This window comes from Macrosteles quadrilineatus, unplaced genomic scaffold (assembly GCF_028750875.1).
Source record: "Macrosteles quadrilineatus isolate MER2022 unplaced genomic scaffold, UCM_ALF_1.0 Scaffold_9__3_contigs__length_116548681, whole genome shotgun sequence".
Lineage (NCBI taxonomy): Eukaryota > Metazoa > Arthropoda > Insecta > Hemiptera > Cicadellidae > Macrosteles > Macrosteles quadrilineatus.
Genome location: NW_026542602.1, coordinates 60,888,846 through 60,903,773, shown reverse-complemented (window position 1 = coordinate 60,903,773; position 14,928 = coordinate 60,888,846). Strand labels below are relative to the sequence as shown.

The 14,928-nt window shown below is 33.5% G+C and overlaps 1 protein-coding gene across 1 annotated transcript; it reads right to left on the bottom strand.

Annotated features, from left to right (window-relative positions):
* Positions 1–2,899: 2,899 nt before the first annotated feature.
* On the bottom strand, positions 2,900–14,375 carry LOC129002485 (acetylcholine receptor subunit beta-like 2). Its single transcript, XM_054430328.1, has 12 exons — positions 14,203–14,375; positions 12,104–12,252; positions 11,057–11,101; positions 10,425–10,534; positions 9,519–9,699; positions 7,791–7,947; positions 7,283–7,410; positions 6,632–6,807; positions 5,988–6,143; positions 5,523–5,650; positions 5,067–5,179; positions 2,900–4,148 (listed from the first exon to the last, which is right to left on the bottom strand). The coding sequence occupies exons 1-12, from the start codon at positions 14,267–14,269 to the stop codon at positions 3,924–3,926; spliced, it is 1,635 nt and encodes a 544-aa protein (XP_054286303.1). The 5' UTR covers positions 14,270–14,375; the 3' UTR covers positions 2,900–3,923.
* Between the last annotated feature and the right edge of the window lie 553 nt (positions 14,376–14,928).

The following is a 14,928-nucleotide window of genomic DNA, read 5'->3' as shown; positions in this document are numbered from 1 at the left end:
ATGATATTCAATACATAAATTGTATAAATATGGTCACGCCAATGTCTGATCATAGCTGGTTGCACATTGATTTAGTGTGGGAGATGATCTGTAATGTTAGATATAAGATTGAGAAACCAAGAATTTTAAAAACTGGAATGGAGGAATTTCAATATTATTTGAGTCACGAGTGTTGGCCTTTAGACGATGATAGTAGAGGCACTGATAATTTATTTGATGTTTTTATGATACTTTTACCTATTATTTTGCTGTATGTTTCCCTAAATCTTTGATTAAAATAAATAGTAATTTTGTGATGTAAACTGGAAAAACGAAGAGGTGAGAGGATCTCGTGCGAAACTGACTGATCTTTACTGGATGACTAGACGCTCGGATAGCACGGAGGTAAAGGCGAGATACATCGAAGCAAAGAAACATCATGCTCAATTGGTTAGCTCTTGTAAGAAGAATTATTTTGGCAATAAAATTACTAAATCCAAGAATGTTAGTAAGGAATCATGGAGAGTTGTACATAGCCTTACTAAAGATACTTTTGTCAATGAAAATATCTGCTTAAAAGTAAATGATAAGTCCCTTGATGATCCAGTGAAGATTGCCAATACTTTTAATAAATTCTTTTATGAGGAGGTTATTAATGTTGTGGGTGGTGGCCATAACGTTGATGTTTCACAGGAAGATGTTATGGTGGAGGAGACAAATTTCAACTTGATGAGTCTTTGGCCTACCGATGAGAAAGAAATCTTGAAGATTATTGAATCAACATGTAGTAAACCTAGTTCTGGTATAGATGACATTCCATGTACCATTGTGAAGTCTTGTGCTCACTTGGTGGCTAAACCCCTCATGACAATAATAAATAAATCTTTCAAGGAAGGGAAATTCCCAGACAGAATCAAAACTTCCAAAATAATACCGATTCACAAAAAGAACGGGAAAAATGTAATTAGTAATTATAGACCAGTTGCGGTTCAGTCAGTCTTTTCAAAAATATTTGAAGTGGCCTTTCTAAATAGACTACTGCCTTACCTTGAACAAAACAAAATCTTATTGCAAAATCAATTTGGATTCCGGAAAAAGAAATCAACTACAGATGCTATATTCTCATTATTGACCTCAGTTCATGACAGGATTGATGGCATGGAAGATGTGTATGCTTTGTTTTACGACATGACTAAAGCATTTGATTGCATTAATCATAGCCTACTAAAAAATAAATTGTCAAAGTTTGGTATTAAGAACCAACCATTAGATTGGATCATGTCATTTCTAAGGGACAGGTCACAAGTGGTAGTAGTCAAACACCTTGGTGAGGATCATGTAATAAGAGGATACAAGTCAGAGATACAACATGATGTGAATACCGGCGTTCCGCAGGGTTCTAACTTGGGTCCTGTTATTTTCTTACTATTTGTTAATGATCTACCAGAAGTTGTGCAGCAGGGTGAGGTATGGCTTTATGCTGATGACGTCTGTCATATGGTGTCCGACTCAAATACATATGAATCAATTAAGAAGTCTCAGTCCGGTGTAAATAGCGTGGCTAATTGGTGCCATAATAATAAGTTGGTATTAAATCAAGGAAAAACTGGATTTCTACATTTTTATAACAGGAAAAAACCAGACTACAGCCCTTTGATTAAAATGGACCAAGTTAATATCAAACCTCAAAATAGTTTTAAATATCTCGGCATTAACATTTGCGATAATCTGAGATGGAATGACCATATTGACAATGTAATAGAGAGACTGACCGTGGTCTGCTGCCTGGCTCGTAGACTGAGAAATGTGGTCGAATTAGATGTTCTGATGAAGATTTACTATGGGTGTTTCCATAGCATTTTAAGTTATGGAGTTGCATTTTGGGGAGGATGTAGTGAGGCCAACAGAGTTTTTCTGTTACAAAAAAGAATTATAAGAATTATATGCAAGGTTCATTACCTGGAGCATTGTAAGCCTTTATTCCAAGATCTAAAAATATTGACTCTTTCATCTGTCGTAATTCTGGAATCTTCCTTGCTGGTTTTGAAATTTCCTGAAATATTTAAGAGGAACGAAGAAGTTCATAGTTACAACACAAGAGGCAAACTCAACGTGCACCTTAAAAGCCATAGAACAACTTTGATCCAATCAGGTGTTCAAGGACTGGCCAGTAAAGTTTTTAATAGGTTACCGGTTGAATTAAGAAGTTGCTCTGTACCAACCGAATTCAAGAAAAAATTGAAGAATTATTTAATGGAAAAGGCCTATTACTCTATTGATGAATACCTGAGTGATGAAGATATTATATAGGCCTACTACTCTATATAAACCAAATAATGACGACCACGGCTGAAATGCTACAAGTGGGATACCTTCAAGTATGCAAGTAAGTAAGTATGCAAAATGTTCATGTTTTTTATATGTTTTAGACTCATGCATATTAATCAGTAAATCATAGACTATAATTTGAAATATTGATAGTTTGAATCAGTTAAGTTCAAGATACTGTATTACTCTATCAAAAATCATAAATTTGATTATTTCTCGGATAAGCGGAGCAGCATTGGTCGTCATCTAGTAAATCATAAGGATGTCAAGTATTTTGTTAATTTCTTATATGTGTGTTCCAAATAATAAAAATATGTTTATCAATTTTTGTTGGGTCAGACTTATTACATAGAGCAGAGTCAATGAATAAAATGTAGAATTGACTGTTAGATTAGTACGGCGAATTTTAATACTTTTCACTGTAATTTTGACCATACGAAGGTAGGTATTTTAAGCCAAGTATGAATGGAGATGAGTGTAGGATGATCTTGTAGTCTTGATACTGACTAAGTTGACTGTAGTCAACTTTAAAGTTTCTATCTATATAGAAAAAGTTTTAATGGACAGGAAACTGTATTGAATAACACAATGGTAAGGTAATATATCATTTTCTTTATATAACACATCCATCTAAATAACAAAATGTCCACTTTTTGTTTTGTGACTTAAAATTAAATACCTTATCAATAAACATTAGAACAACATAGTTTTTAAGAATCACAGTAGAAACAGTAAAAATAATTCACAACCTTTACACTTTATTTAACAATCTTACGATACTTTAAGCATCTAAGTAACCTATAACTTCTAAAGTATAACTATTTCATATTCTCACTTAGGTAACTTAAATGTACGCTATATCATACACCATCTGCGGCAATAAACTTAAAATTTACCTATATTAACTTGAATATTAATAAAATAATACTTGTTTATAGGAAATGGAAAACTTTGTTTCGCTTTATTAGTAAACCCTTTTTACCTATGTCACTTATATTCTTCAAATCAATAGAAATCATTGTATTTGAGCTTTAAATATACTGTATTTGGAAGACATTTAAATAACTATTAAATTGACAAACTTATTAACTTTGGCATACATATTTAACAAAGTTAAGTATCAACTATTAAATCACAGTTAAATGAGTGTTAACACAATTTTTAAACAACAAAAACATTGCTGGATATAGCAATTCATACTATATATCCTACTGTATACAATCTGTGTGTTAATGTATTGTTTAGTGTATTCAACTGTTTGCAAGTTTCTTACAATGATATAATATCCTAAAAAATCTAAGAAAAAACACTACTTTCTAAAGGGTATATTGATCTTTGAAGCTATTAAACTTCAAGGTTGGTGAATACTGACAAACCTCGAAAGCAAGGACTCCTTATAATAGCATTTCTGAAACCCCATTCAAGCGATAAATTGCTGGGGGTTCTAGATATCAACAACTCTCTAATATACCTTATCGAATGTTGAATTCTGTTATTCTGAAAGTGTTGCTTTTGAGGTTACGGTACATTATTCTTACTAAGAATAAGATGTACCGTAACCTCAATACAGAGGTAAATTACTTTTCTCTTATAAATCAAATGGCCATCATGCCTCCTTAGAATACACCAGTGTAATGAATCTGCACAAACTCGTCCGGTAGATGAAGATTGTTTTTGCGGAACGGAATCTCCGAGAGTTGCTGATCTATTGGTAATCGAGTATCATAGAGTGACGGAGCCTGGAAGATGATGCCACAAGTTCCGCCGATGCAAGCTAGAGTGAAAACCCACAAGAAAAACCGATCGAGCACCATCGAAATGTACTTCCAGTCTTCCACAATCTGTAATGTAGAAATAGGATTATATTTAAATTAAATCAAAATTATGTTTATCCATTATGTATGAAAACTATGTATAAAAGCTACATCAAAGTGTGATATTTTGTAAAACACTAAAAGTCTTTACACATTTTGTCAATGCCAAACAATGTTTGTTATGCCATAAGTAGGTGTTAATACAATTTTTATTATAGATAGTCTTAGTTGCTGTTGCCTGTGTTATTGAGTATAGTTTTTGGGTTACTCTATGAATTTTTCCAGCTTGCGTGGCATTTTTATTTTTTTTATAGGGGCATCTTCTTATCACTAACACTATAGTCTTTATATTTACAAAATAATAGACTACAGTATAGTGTTAGTGGGTTTGTTCGACCCAACAGCAATACCAGTCAGTGTAAATATTTTTGTAAATAAATAGACTATAATATAGTGTATGTGATGAGAAGATATCTTAAAGGTGACCTCCTATGAAAATTACCCACAAGGTGCTGAAATGTGCTGTAATATGTACCTACTTGATGAGTTTGTTGATATCGATTGAATAATGCAAGGATAAAGTCTGAGCTTTTTTGTTGTGATACCTGAGGACCAATAGATGGTTTTATTTTGTAAATAGTTTTAAATTAAGTGAACTGACAATAAAACAATTATTAACATACACATTGAACCTGGGATGAAAAAAAATATATTAGTATGGACAATGGACATGAAACACGCCAAAATAAGGTTAGATTTAAATGTAGGACGAGAGTCTAAGGACGAGTGTCAGTATCCAAGGTAAACTTTAGTTAGAAATAGAATATTTGCCAAAAAAAAAAAAAAAATTAAAGCTATAGACTATACATTAGGTATTGATATTCACAAACAAAAAATAATGTCAATATATATTTTGATAAAAAAGATAACTTATATAAATCTCACCTCATTATCTTTATCAGCGTCTTTGATATGCTGAGCAATAAACCGGACTCCTTGTAAAGCTGACAACACATCAGGTGACATTTGCCGAGGCAGCGTGTTCTCAGACTCAGTCACTATAAAATCGTCACTATTAGTTTGACTATTTTGTGTTGTTAACAGTTTTATGAACTGAGTTGACAAGAATCCGACTTATTTGTTAAGTTGAAACAGAAGTAAAAATTCTTTGATTATTTTTGAATGCCCATAAGGTATACATGGGAAACACTGGAGCAGATTCCAAAAGGACTTTTGAGACAAGAACATGCCTCTATCATAATGGGGAATGCTAAAACAACCAAAATAAAATGTTGTAGAAAAATATGTGCCACAAAATTCCTAGGGGAAAAAACCTTAAATGTAGAACAAATCTGTAGTAAAGTTTTTAATTATGAATGCAAGTAAGTAGCCATAACTCACTTGAGGAATGCGGTTGATGTCGACTGTCGTCATTCAGTGCTGAGCGGTAAGCGGTGGCGACGGACTCAAAACCTCGTGGTTCATGAGGATCCTTGGAGTCTCCTGGGTAAGGATCACTGATACTGTCTCTGAAATAACATTGACTTCTTTGAAAAACCGAATATATAGTGTCGTATGGTTGTTGCTATACACTCTCAGAAAAAGTGTCAATTCTTATACTGTTTCTGGTTTAACACACTATTGTCAGAAAATTGGGGTTATCAGTATTAATGGGTAAATAATTCCAGCTAATTTTATGGGATCAAGGTATTGATCTTGCTTAATGAAGATCAAAACAAAAACAAAAGTTTGTATTTTGTAATGATGTTTAGTAGATTTAAAAGTCACCAAATAAACTGAGTAGTTTTCATTTATGTTCCATGTTATCTGCAAACACATATTTCTCGGATAAAAATAAATAAATACCTGAAGTCGCCGTCATTGATGTATCCCCCATCAGAGAAAGATTCATCGTAAGAGTCTCGTAGAGAGTACGGAGGTCGTCTCATCATGAGAATCCTTGGCATTATGTGCAAGAATACTTTCTTAACCCAAGGAGACATCTTGTGTGTAGATGGAGACCTATGATGAAAAAACCAGAATGTAATTTTAACACAAAGTCTTCATTAACTGTATATGACAATGAGAATTGTTGTATAGCCCTATAGCTTGCAGCTTAGATATTTCGTAAACTTGTTAAATGAAAAGTTTGATTTGCTATAACACTGAATGCCTATACATAACTTCAAACAATTTAATGATTCAAGAGCCACAAGATGGAAATTTTTTCTTAAAAACAAAATCTAAACAGTAAACTATGAAAGCAAATATTTAAACTGTTTACATAAATCATGTATTAAGTTTGTTTATTCACCCATCAATCAATGTATCTATTCATCAATTTATTTTTTCATTCACTTATCAATTCCACTGATTCAGTCACCAGTACTACTACTACTAAAATAACCTTTCGGTAGCGCTCAAGATAATTTAATTATTAATTACCCTTTCAAATAATATTTACCAACTCTTTACTAACATTGGACAGCATTCATGATACAGAACGATACCTGAAGTGTACGTTCAAGACGCATACAGTGACGCAGATAGAGAGAGTGACCAAGATCATGGTGAACAGCAAGTATTTGCCGAGTAGAGGCACGGCGAGTGACGTAGGGGGGATGATCTCGGCAAGCAGCAAGAAAAACACAGTCAGGGACACGAGGATTGAACTGCACAATGTCACCTGCAGGAAAGAAAACATTAATAACCTCATGAAGTATTTCACCTGGGGAATTTTGAAAATTCCTACCATCCTGTTAAAAACCGATTCACATTTCCTGCATACTTTTATGTGATGGAAAATGTCCATAATATTCTTTTGGATAATGTAAACATCACAATCGCTAAACTTAGCCTAAAATTCTCAATGTATATAATCTATTAAGAGGTTAAGGACTAATCATTTGAATCTCCCACGTGAAGATTCATTGAGATTAACCTTCGAGAGGTACTATCAGAAAAATAAATCTGTCTGCAAACAACGTCTGCAATAATCTCATAACATTAAAACTCACCATCACCCAAAATAAAATTTTTAGCAAAGAATACAGTTTTATCTGTTGCATTTCATTAATATTTCTGAATAACAAAATTGAACCGTCACTGTACTTTAACCAGGAAAGGAATTACCTCATGATGAAAATAAACTTGAATGTTACCTTTTCCCCTGAATCTGAAGGCAAGTAGAAGACCAAGACAGTAAGGAATGTGATTCCTACACATGGAATGATGAGGTTGACAGTGTAAAAGAGAGTCTTCCGCCGCATTGTGAGGTTGAAAGTTATGTCTGAAACACATAAACAAAAATACTTTTTTTTGCTTGTGTTCACACGCCAGTGGCATTTTTTTATTGAAATTCAATAGTTGGTTCAAACGCTTTAAAGGGACATCACACCGAACCCATTAAAAGTCTGTGGATCCTTGTTATAGGTTTAAGAACTTGATTATTAGATTACCTTTGCTTAGTCCAAACCCCTGAAACTTTTGTGCTGTCCGAATTGTTGAGTTTTGTAGATCAAACCCATCAACCAATTCTTCTTGCACCAGAGTCCAAAACAACAACACTAAGCTATCAAAGTAGTAACACATCCAAAACCTTAGCATAGTCATCTTATAGATTTCTCAATAGAGAGCATGCATATCTGAGGACTTTAAGTGAAGATTTACCAGAGTACGGTTCTTGACAACAAGGGTAGTACTCCTCGTTTCTGCTAGCCGGAACCTCGAGAATATCCCATTCCACGGAGAGGTAGAACTCGCTGAGATCAATACCAACAGGCACCAGGTTAGATCCTGTTTGTTGCTGCATGTGCCTCAAATCAACCTGTCACAACATGAATACATCTGTATTAACAGACTATATAACATGTGAGGCAGTTCCCATGTAGCACAGATGGTTGGGCCAACGTTGGTAAATTGTGGAGCCACACAGTTGGCCAACGGTAGAAATGTCACCTCTTTAAACTGTTTTCCAGCCAACCTTTGTCCAACAATGGCCCAACCAAAATTATTTCACACAAAATAATAAAGATTTAGTACGAAAAGCATAATTATTAGTTGAGTAAATTGATTAAATAGTTCATAAAAACAAATTTTGAAAAAAAGCTGGAACAAAATTTTTTGGCCCAGACGGGTCTCGAACCCGGGTCCTTCGACTTATGAGCCTCTTACCTTACCACTGAGCTATATCTGTGATTGTTGATACAGAGAGTTTTCAAGTGGTGAAAGAGTAGCCGACAGTTGCAATGGTCGCAATACTTCAAACATTTTTGATACTACACAGTATAATATGATTCTGTTAATCTGTTAAGGCATCATAAGTAGTTTTTTTTTTTTTTTTTTGGAGTTAGAGAGGATACTGGTATTTGAATATAGATTAATTAATTACCGTTAGATTATTAATGCTATTATAATTGACTGTTATATGATTAATTACTCTTTCCCCTTAAATTGTTGCAAATAAGTTAAAGAATATTAATTTAAAAAATATTTGCATTATTATAATTATTAAAATTCATTGTTGTAGCCCCGGAACTGTAATATATAAAATATCTGGTTTTACAATACCTTTATCAGTTCCAAAAACTTTTGGAAACTTTTGGAACTGATAAAGGTATTGTAAAACCAGATATTTTATTATAATTATGTTGTGAAAGCTAGACCCAGAGAATGAAAGTCGTGTAAACTCAACTATGGACCATCGTTGGTCCAACAAAAGTATCTTTTGTTGGTCCAACAGAGTGAAAAACGGTTGGACAACGGTTGGCTTGATGTATGATACCCAACAATAATGCATATTAATGTATTTCATTAACAATGAACCGATGTTTTGGTCCACAGTTGTAAATATTGGTTGGCCCAACTACGAGATATACAGTTGGACAACGGTTGGTTGGTTGTGGAAGCTCCAACCAACCATCGACCAACTGTCCCACAGTTGGCCCAACCATCTGTGCTACATGGGTTTTATGGCTTATTTTGGAATTTGCTTTGTGAAGTGTGGTAATTTTTTCATACATAAACTTGCATTAAAATAATTTATCATTGCTTTTCTTACCTGACGTTAGTAGGCTATACTCTGTGGCTCTAATTCTCTAATATGAAGCAGTGTCAAATCAGCTTTCCTGGGTCTTTTTAATTTCATTCATTAAACATTGAATAGTCTTATAGATATAACCAGTGCTCGATTTGTAAAAATGAGGTGCCGAAACTGTAACATTTAATGTGATTTGTACCTACATATGCCAGTATTTTTATCTTTCCGAAAGTGAGGTTCCGGGACTCCGTTTTGCTGCGCTCCCCCACAAATCGAGCACTGGATATCACTAAAAGACATTGATTTCTCACAGTCAGTTTCGTAACTAGAGCTAAAAGCAGTTAGATGGGGTACTGCACCTGATACCCATTGTAGGTCCAGGATCCAAACTTCATGATGCAACTTTGTTGGTCGAAAGGGAAATACAACACGTTTATCTCGCAAGAAGACTTGTAAATTGCCGGTGGCTTCCAGATCACTTCACCAGTGTACTTGAGTGTGGCTTTGGTCATCAGAGTAACTTCGTAGTTGCCATCTGCACTGCAATTACAGAAATTTGGTCAACGACTTCGGTCTATTTATTAAAAGACTTTGGTTGTACAACATGGAGTATTTAAGTGTAAGAGAGGGCCATGTGGCCCTAACTTTGCCTGTTTAAATAAATCATTTTCATTTCATTTCATGGAGGAAAACAGTAGGAGAGTGAAGATAAAAAAGGCAATGAAGACAAAAAATAGAAAATAGGTTTATGCAAACTTAAACTGTGTCATCTATGAAGGCAGTTAATAAAATGTCAAAACGTAAATTTTCAAAAAACAAATAACTATCACATAATAGCGTGTGACTTACCGATCTATTTCATAGCAAATACTCAACTAGTTAATTAACTGTTAGCTTTAAAAACAGACAATTTTGCAATCTTTATTTTCCTAGGTTGATACCTATAAGTAACATGGTCTGATGTAGGCTTTAATTTGTAACATTTATGGTGTTAAGTAGGCTACATCAATGTCCTTCCTCTTGCTCACCTGCCCATGTATTTATTTAAAAACATTTTCTGCCTCATAAACAGTTCAGAGTAAATGTGCTAATAGTGGATTAAAACAGTAGAATTATTTGTTCTTCTAGATGCATCTGGCTAAAATTCCAAACTGTACTGGTAGGAGTAAATAGCCCAATAAGGTAAGAAGTTCAACAAGACAATAATCTTGATGGTTTGCCTCTTTCTAATCGAAGCATGGAAAAGCAAATACCGAAAGACTTACTTGTTATAGAGCACAATGTCTGGAAGCCAAATGTGTTCAGAAGGAACGTACAACATCTCAACTCCTCCATACTCCTCTGGGTCCCAGCGCAACTTGTAGTCAACCCATTTCTGACCCAGAAAAGAACAAAAGTCAATAAGAAAGAAATAATGAGCCAGTTATTGACTGAAAAATGTATTTATGTTTCTTTAGGTTATCTTGTAAATTAATTAATAAATTTGGTGAGTCAGTGGCTCAGTTGGTAATGCACCAAGTGTTAAATCAAGGGAGCAATATCGAGATTTATCCTACTTAAAATTTAACAGTGGATTAATTCTTGAATTTTATCGACCTTTGTTTTACAAGAAACTTTCATGCACATTCCTGAGGTACATGTGGATGGATTAACTTAAAGCTAAAAGATTCGCTGTTAGCCTCATATAAAAATACTTAATTTAACTGTTTTCAGTGATTTAAAAAATCTCAACAATTAATCAAAATTTTCAACAATTATTAAGTAAAGTAATACACTGTAACAATAACATACAGCAATAACATGACAAGAAGAATGGAGTTATGTATTTAACTTTTTAGTTAGTTAGTTAGTTAGTGAACAATAGTATGATTATCGAGTTAGTTAAAAAGTCACTCACCTGTTCCACCCATACATTTGTAGTTAGAACTTGGTTCTTTAAATTCTGAAAAAGAAAGAATATATTCAAACAATTATACTGTAGGAATTTTGTTTGCCACCTTATCCAATAACGTTTATTTTGGTCAGTAAACAATTTAATATATCATTATTGCTTTGTTTACATTGATTAGTTCTTAATTGGAATCTAGAACTGAACTAAAAATAAGTTAGCCCATTGATAGTCTTTCTTAGTTCTTTCTTGTGAGTTGTGGCTGATCAAATGATAAAAATGTTAATTTGGTAAAAATGCTTGCCGCACACTGCAAAAACAAAAACTGAATGGGGTCCATACTGGATCATACACCAACACAATATATGTGCCAAATCAAAGTTAACCTTACAATTTAGTTTATTTTTATCAATAATAATTATAGAGAAGGACTAGGCGTAAGGATATAGAAAAAGAAGAAGAATACACATAAACTCGCTTTAGAATAGAAAGCTCTTCAGTAAAGTTAACACACACTTCTTCATAACAAAGAAATATGTGTTAAATTTAGTGTGTTAAATTTTATGTTTTAAACAGGTACAATATAAAGTGTTATTTGCCTGACCACTAGGCTTCAAATGACACTAGGCTCTAGCCGTTTTAAATATACAAAATACATTGGTGATTGGCTGGACTTGAACCCGTGACCTCAGGGAACAAAAGCCTGAAACTCCACCACTAGGCCTAGCAAAGATCTGTTTAGATAATAGATGGTGTCCATCTAGGGGTCAGACTGATAGGCTAACAAAGAAGAAGAAGAGAGGAGCGAATGAGATGGAAGGGAGGAAGAAGAAAATAAAGAAGGGCTGATGAGGAGGAGAATATGAATAAGGAAGTAGGTATGGTGGAAAAGGGGAGGAAAGAAGAGAACTTGGCAAAGAGTTACCTGACCAACGGAGGGGAAGGAGATTGATGGAGGGTGGAAGATAAAAGATAAAAATGAAACAAAAGAATTTTTTTTTTTTAGAGAAAACAAAAGCAATTCACAGCTGATATGTGCACCAACACAACACTTACCATTTCGATCAATTGAGTCAGTTTGAGTCCTAGCCAGACAGTGACGGATTCAGTGTTGTTGATGACAGGTCGTATCAGACGGTTGTAGTTGCTCAGCAGATCGTCATAAAGTCGTTTAGCGTCAGGAATAGCTTCTATCTGCTTCATACCTGTTGATAATCATCGAGCACTTTACACGACGTTTTAATTTTTCTTGACAAACACACACACATTAAATGAAATATATTTAATTATCAGAAATTGAATCGTAATCAAGGCTACATTTTGAAAAACGATGCCGTGTTGTTCCCCAAAAAACTGTGTTTGATACTGTAATTAATATTAGATTGCCGTTTTGGTTTAGTCAAACGGTAAGAATAGTACACACCACATTGATTAGAAGAGAAAGAGACAGCGAGTTCAGAATGATCCATTCTCCTGGACTGACTCTGAATCTGTTATACTTTTAAAAAAGCAATAGTGATGGATGCTTTGAATATTTTTTTCAAAAGCAGTTTTAGGAAATACCTAGGATTTTTTAGATATTCCTAAAAGTATGGAGACTAACCTAATTAAATCAAATCAAAACATTTTGCAGTTTGGAGTATATTTTAACGGCCTAATTTGATGGCTGACTTTTCACCAATGAAACTGGATACATATTTTCAGTGTGTTCTTGTGGTTTTAATTCAGGTTAAATCCAAAGTTCAAGTTCTAGTACTTGCAATGCAAAAGGACTTTAGAGAATTCTTGGGACAAAGGCTCTTGCCTAAGGGCAGAAGATAACAACGCTCTTGTAGAATTTGTTAACGCCTCTTGCTTGAAGTATGCAGAAGTAAATTGAATTCTTTTATGTGTTTTATCACGTAAAGTGCTCTACCACTAAACTAACGTTTTCCATTTTACGTATATTTTTATTTCGTTTAGTAACCCAAATCCAAATGCTCAAACGGACTAATTTATTCGTTTTATCGTATCTTCTCGTAGAAAAATGGTCTTTCTAGTTCTCGGAACACCAAAAGAGTGAAAGCAAAAACACAGTTCACTCAAATATTATATGTATAGGCTATCGTAGACACAATAATCTCGTAAAAAATATGTTCAATTTTGATACAATTTATCGCGCATGTCTGTATCTACATTTGGATAACATTTCAGAGTCTGTCTAATAGTTTTTACCTCCACAACAACAAACGACAAACAAAAACAAACGAATAAAAACAATCACGGACAGAAATTACCACCATTATACGTTATACTACATTTGGCTTTGTTTATATCTTAATCCATTTAATAAGTAATCTATGCACTAAACCACTAAAGTTACAAGATACGAGATAGCAGAAAACCTACACACATCGATTTAATCTCAATGAATGGTGTACATGCTGAGCTAGGAATTTAATAATAAGTATTTTTGATAGTAAATCATTTTGATAAAAATATAAAATCGCAATGTGAAATCATAAATTTGCGTAATGTCCAGGTAAAAAAAACCTTTATTCTCACGTTGCCCCTGTGTAAAATACCATAGGCGTGGAAAAAGTTTGATCGTGTGTCTAGAATGCTTGAAAACGTAGTTTTAATGCTGGGTTTATTTTCTCCTTACATTTTAAAAACTTGTTATGCTTATACGTTTCGTATTTTTTTAATTATTGAAATTAGAGGAAACATTAAAAGTATTTTTTCGCTGAGATATTTTATAAAAAAATAAAGTTGACTTTCTTAGTTGTAAATTATTATCGTTACCATCTAACGTAAAAATAGTTTAAAATATTAATTTAAGTTAGTATTAAATTAAAATGTGTTGATAAAACGTTATCAAATAAAAATATAATTTCCGAACAACGAGGAATAATAGAATAAATCCTTATATATAATTATTATAAATCGTCAACGAATATCGCAGGAGTTATAGTTACTAAACGAAATCACTATCCCAAGACAGAAATAAACCACCAAAAGTGATAATTTCCAATAATAAAAAGTAATAACTTAAAACATTTATATACCTCAGATAACACTTTAATTTCTTATTTACGGGTTTCAAAATATAATAAGAGGAAGCATGCTATAGCTCAATTTTCATGTACATACACAAATAAAAACAATAAACTTACCATTTGCTGAAGACGTGAGAAAATATAAGTAGCACAGAAAAAAGAACAGTCGGTAAATCATGTTCATATTTTTAATTGAAATTTAGATGGGAAATTAAATTGATAACATTAAGACCCTAATAAAATCGCTGACAAACATTGAGAGACCTAGATGCTGTCTGCTGTAGCTTAGGTTCCCACCCAAAACACAAGTTTCCCAGTTTGTCCAGTAATAATACCATTTATCCCGCTTTTGTTAGTTTTAAACACCTTTGTATCCCTTACAGTCCTTGCAATTATAGCACCATTTAAACGTCTCAAATTAAAAATGTATACAATTTATCTATTAATGCATTTATACACTCTTATGGAGAAAATAACTTAAACTATAACGTTGTACTGAGTCCCATAAAATGAAATATTAACCTACAATGCCACTTTATCCCTAGTATAAAAAATATTACACTTTAGGGATAAAATCCCACCAGGATAAATGCTTAAAGAGGCAGAATCCACCCATGGACCAGATCGATAGCGAGCAGAGCTGTCTGGCGACAAAATCGGCAAATGTTCAACCCTCTTCCCACCCCCTTTTTTAAAAACCTCCCGAATTTACTCAGTCTCAAATATGTTCTCCAGACTGTATGGCTGCTCGGATTTACCGTACTTTAATTTTACTTCATTCTTGCTCATTGGACTTCGAATATTTTGCTGGATGTGACTTTACCTTAGTATAGTTTCAGAGGA

What these genes read in the sequence shown, in the direction of transcription:
- LOC129002485 (XM_054430328.1), bottom strand. Translation starts at nt 14,269, where the DNA reads ATGAACATGATTTACCGACTGTTCTTTTTTCTGTGCTACTTATATTTT. An exon ending in TCTCACGTCTTCAGCAAATG is followed by an intron (nt 12,253 to 14,202) that starts GTAAGTTTATTG and finishes GATTATCAACAG; the next exon opens with GTATGAAGCAGATAGAAGCT. An exon ending in TTGTCAAGAACCGTACTCTG is followed by an intron (nt 7,411 to 7,790) that starts GTAAATCTTCAC and finishes TATGTGTTTCAG; the next exon opens with ACATAACTTTCAACCTCACA.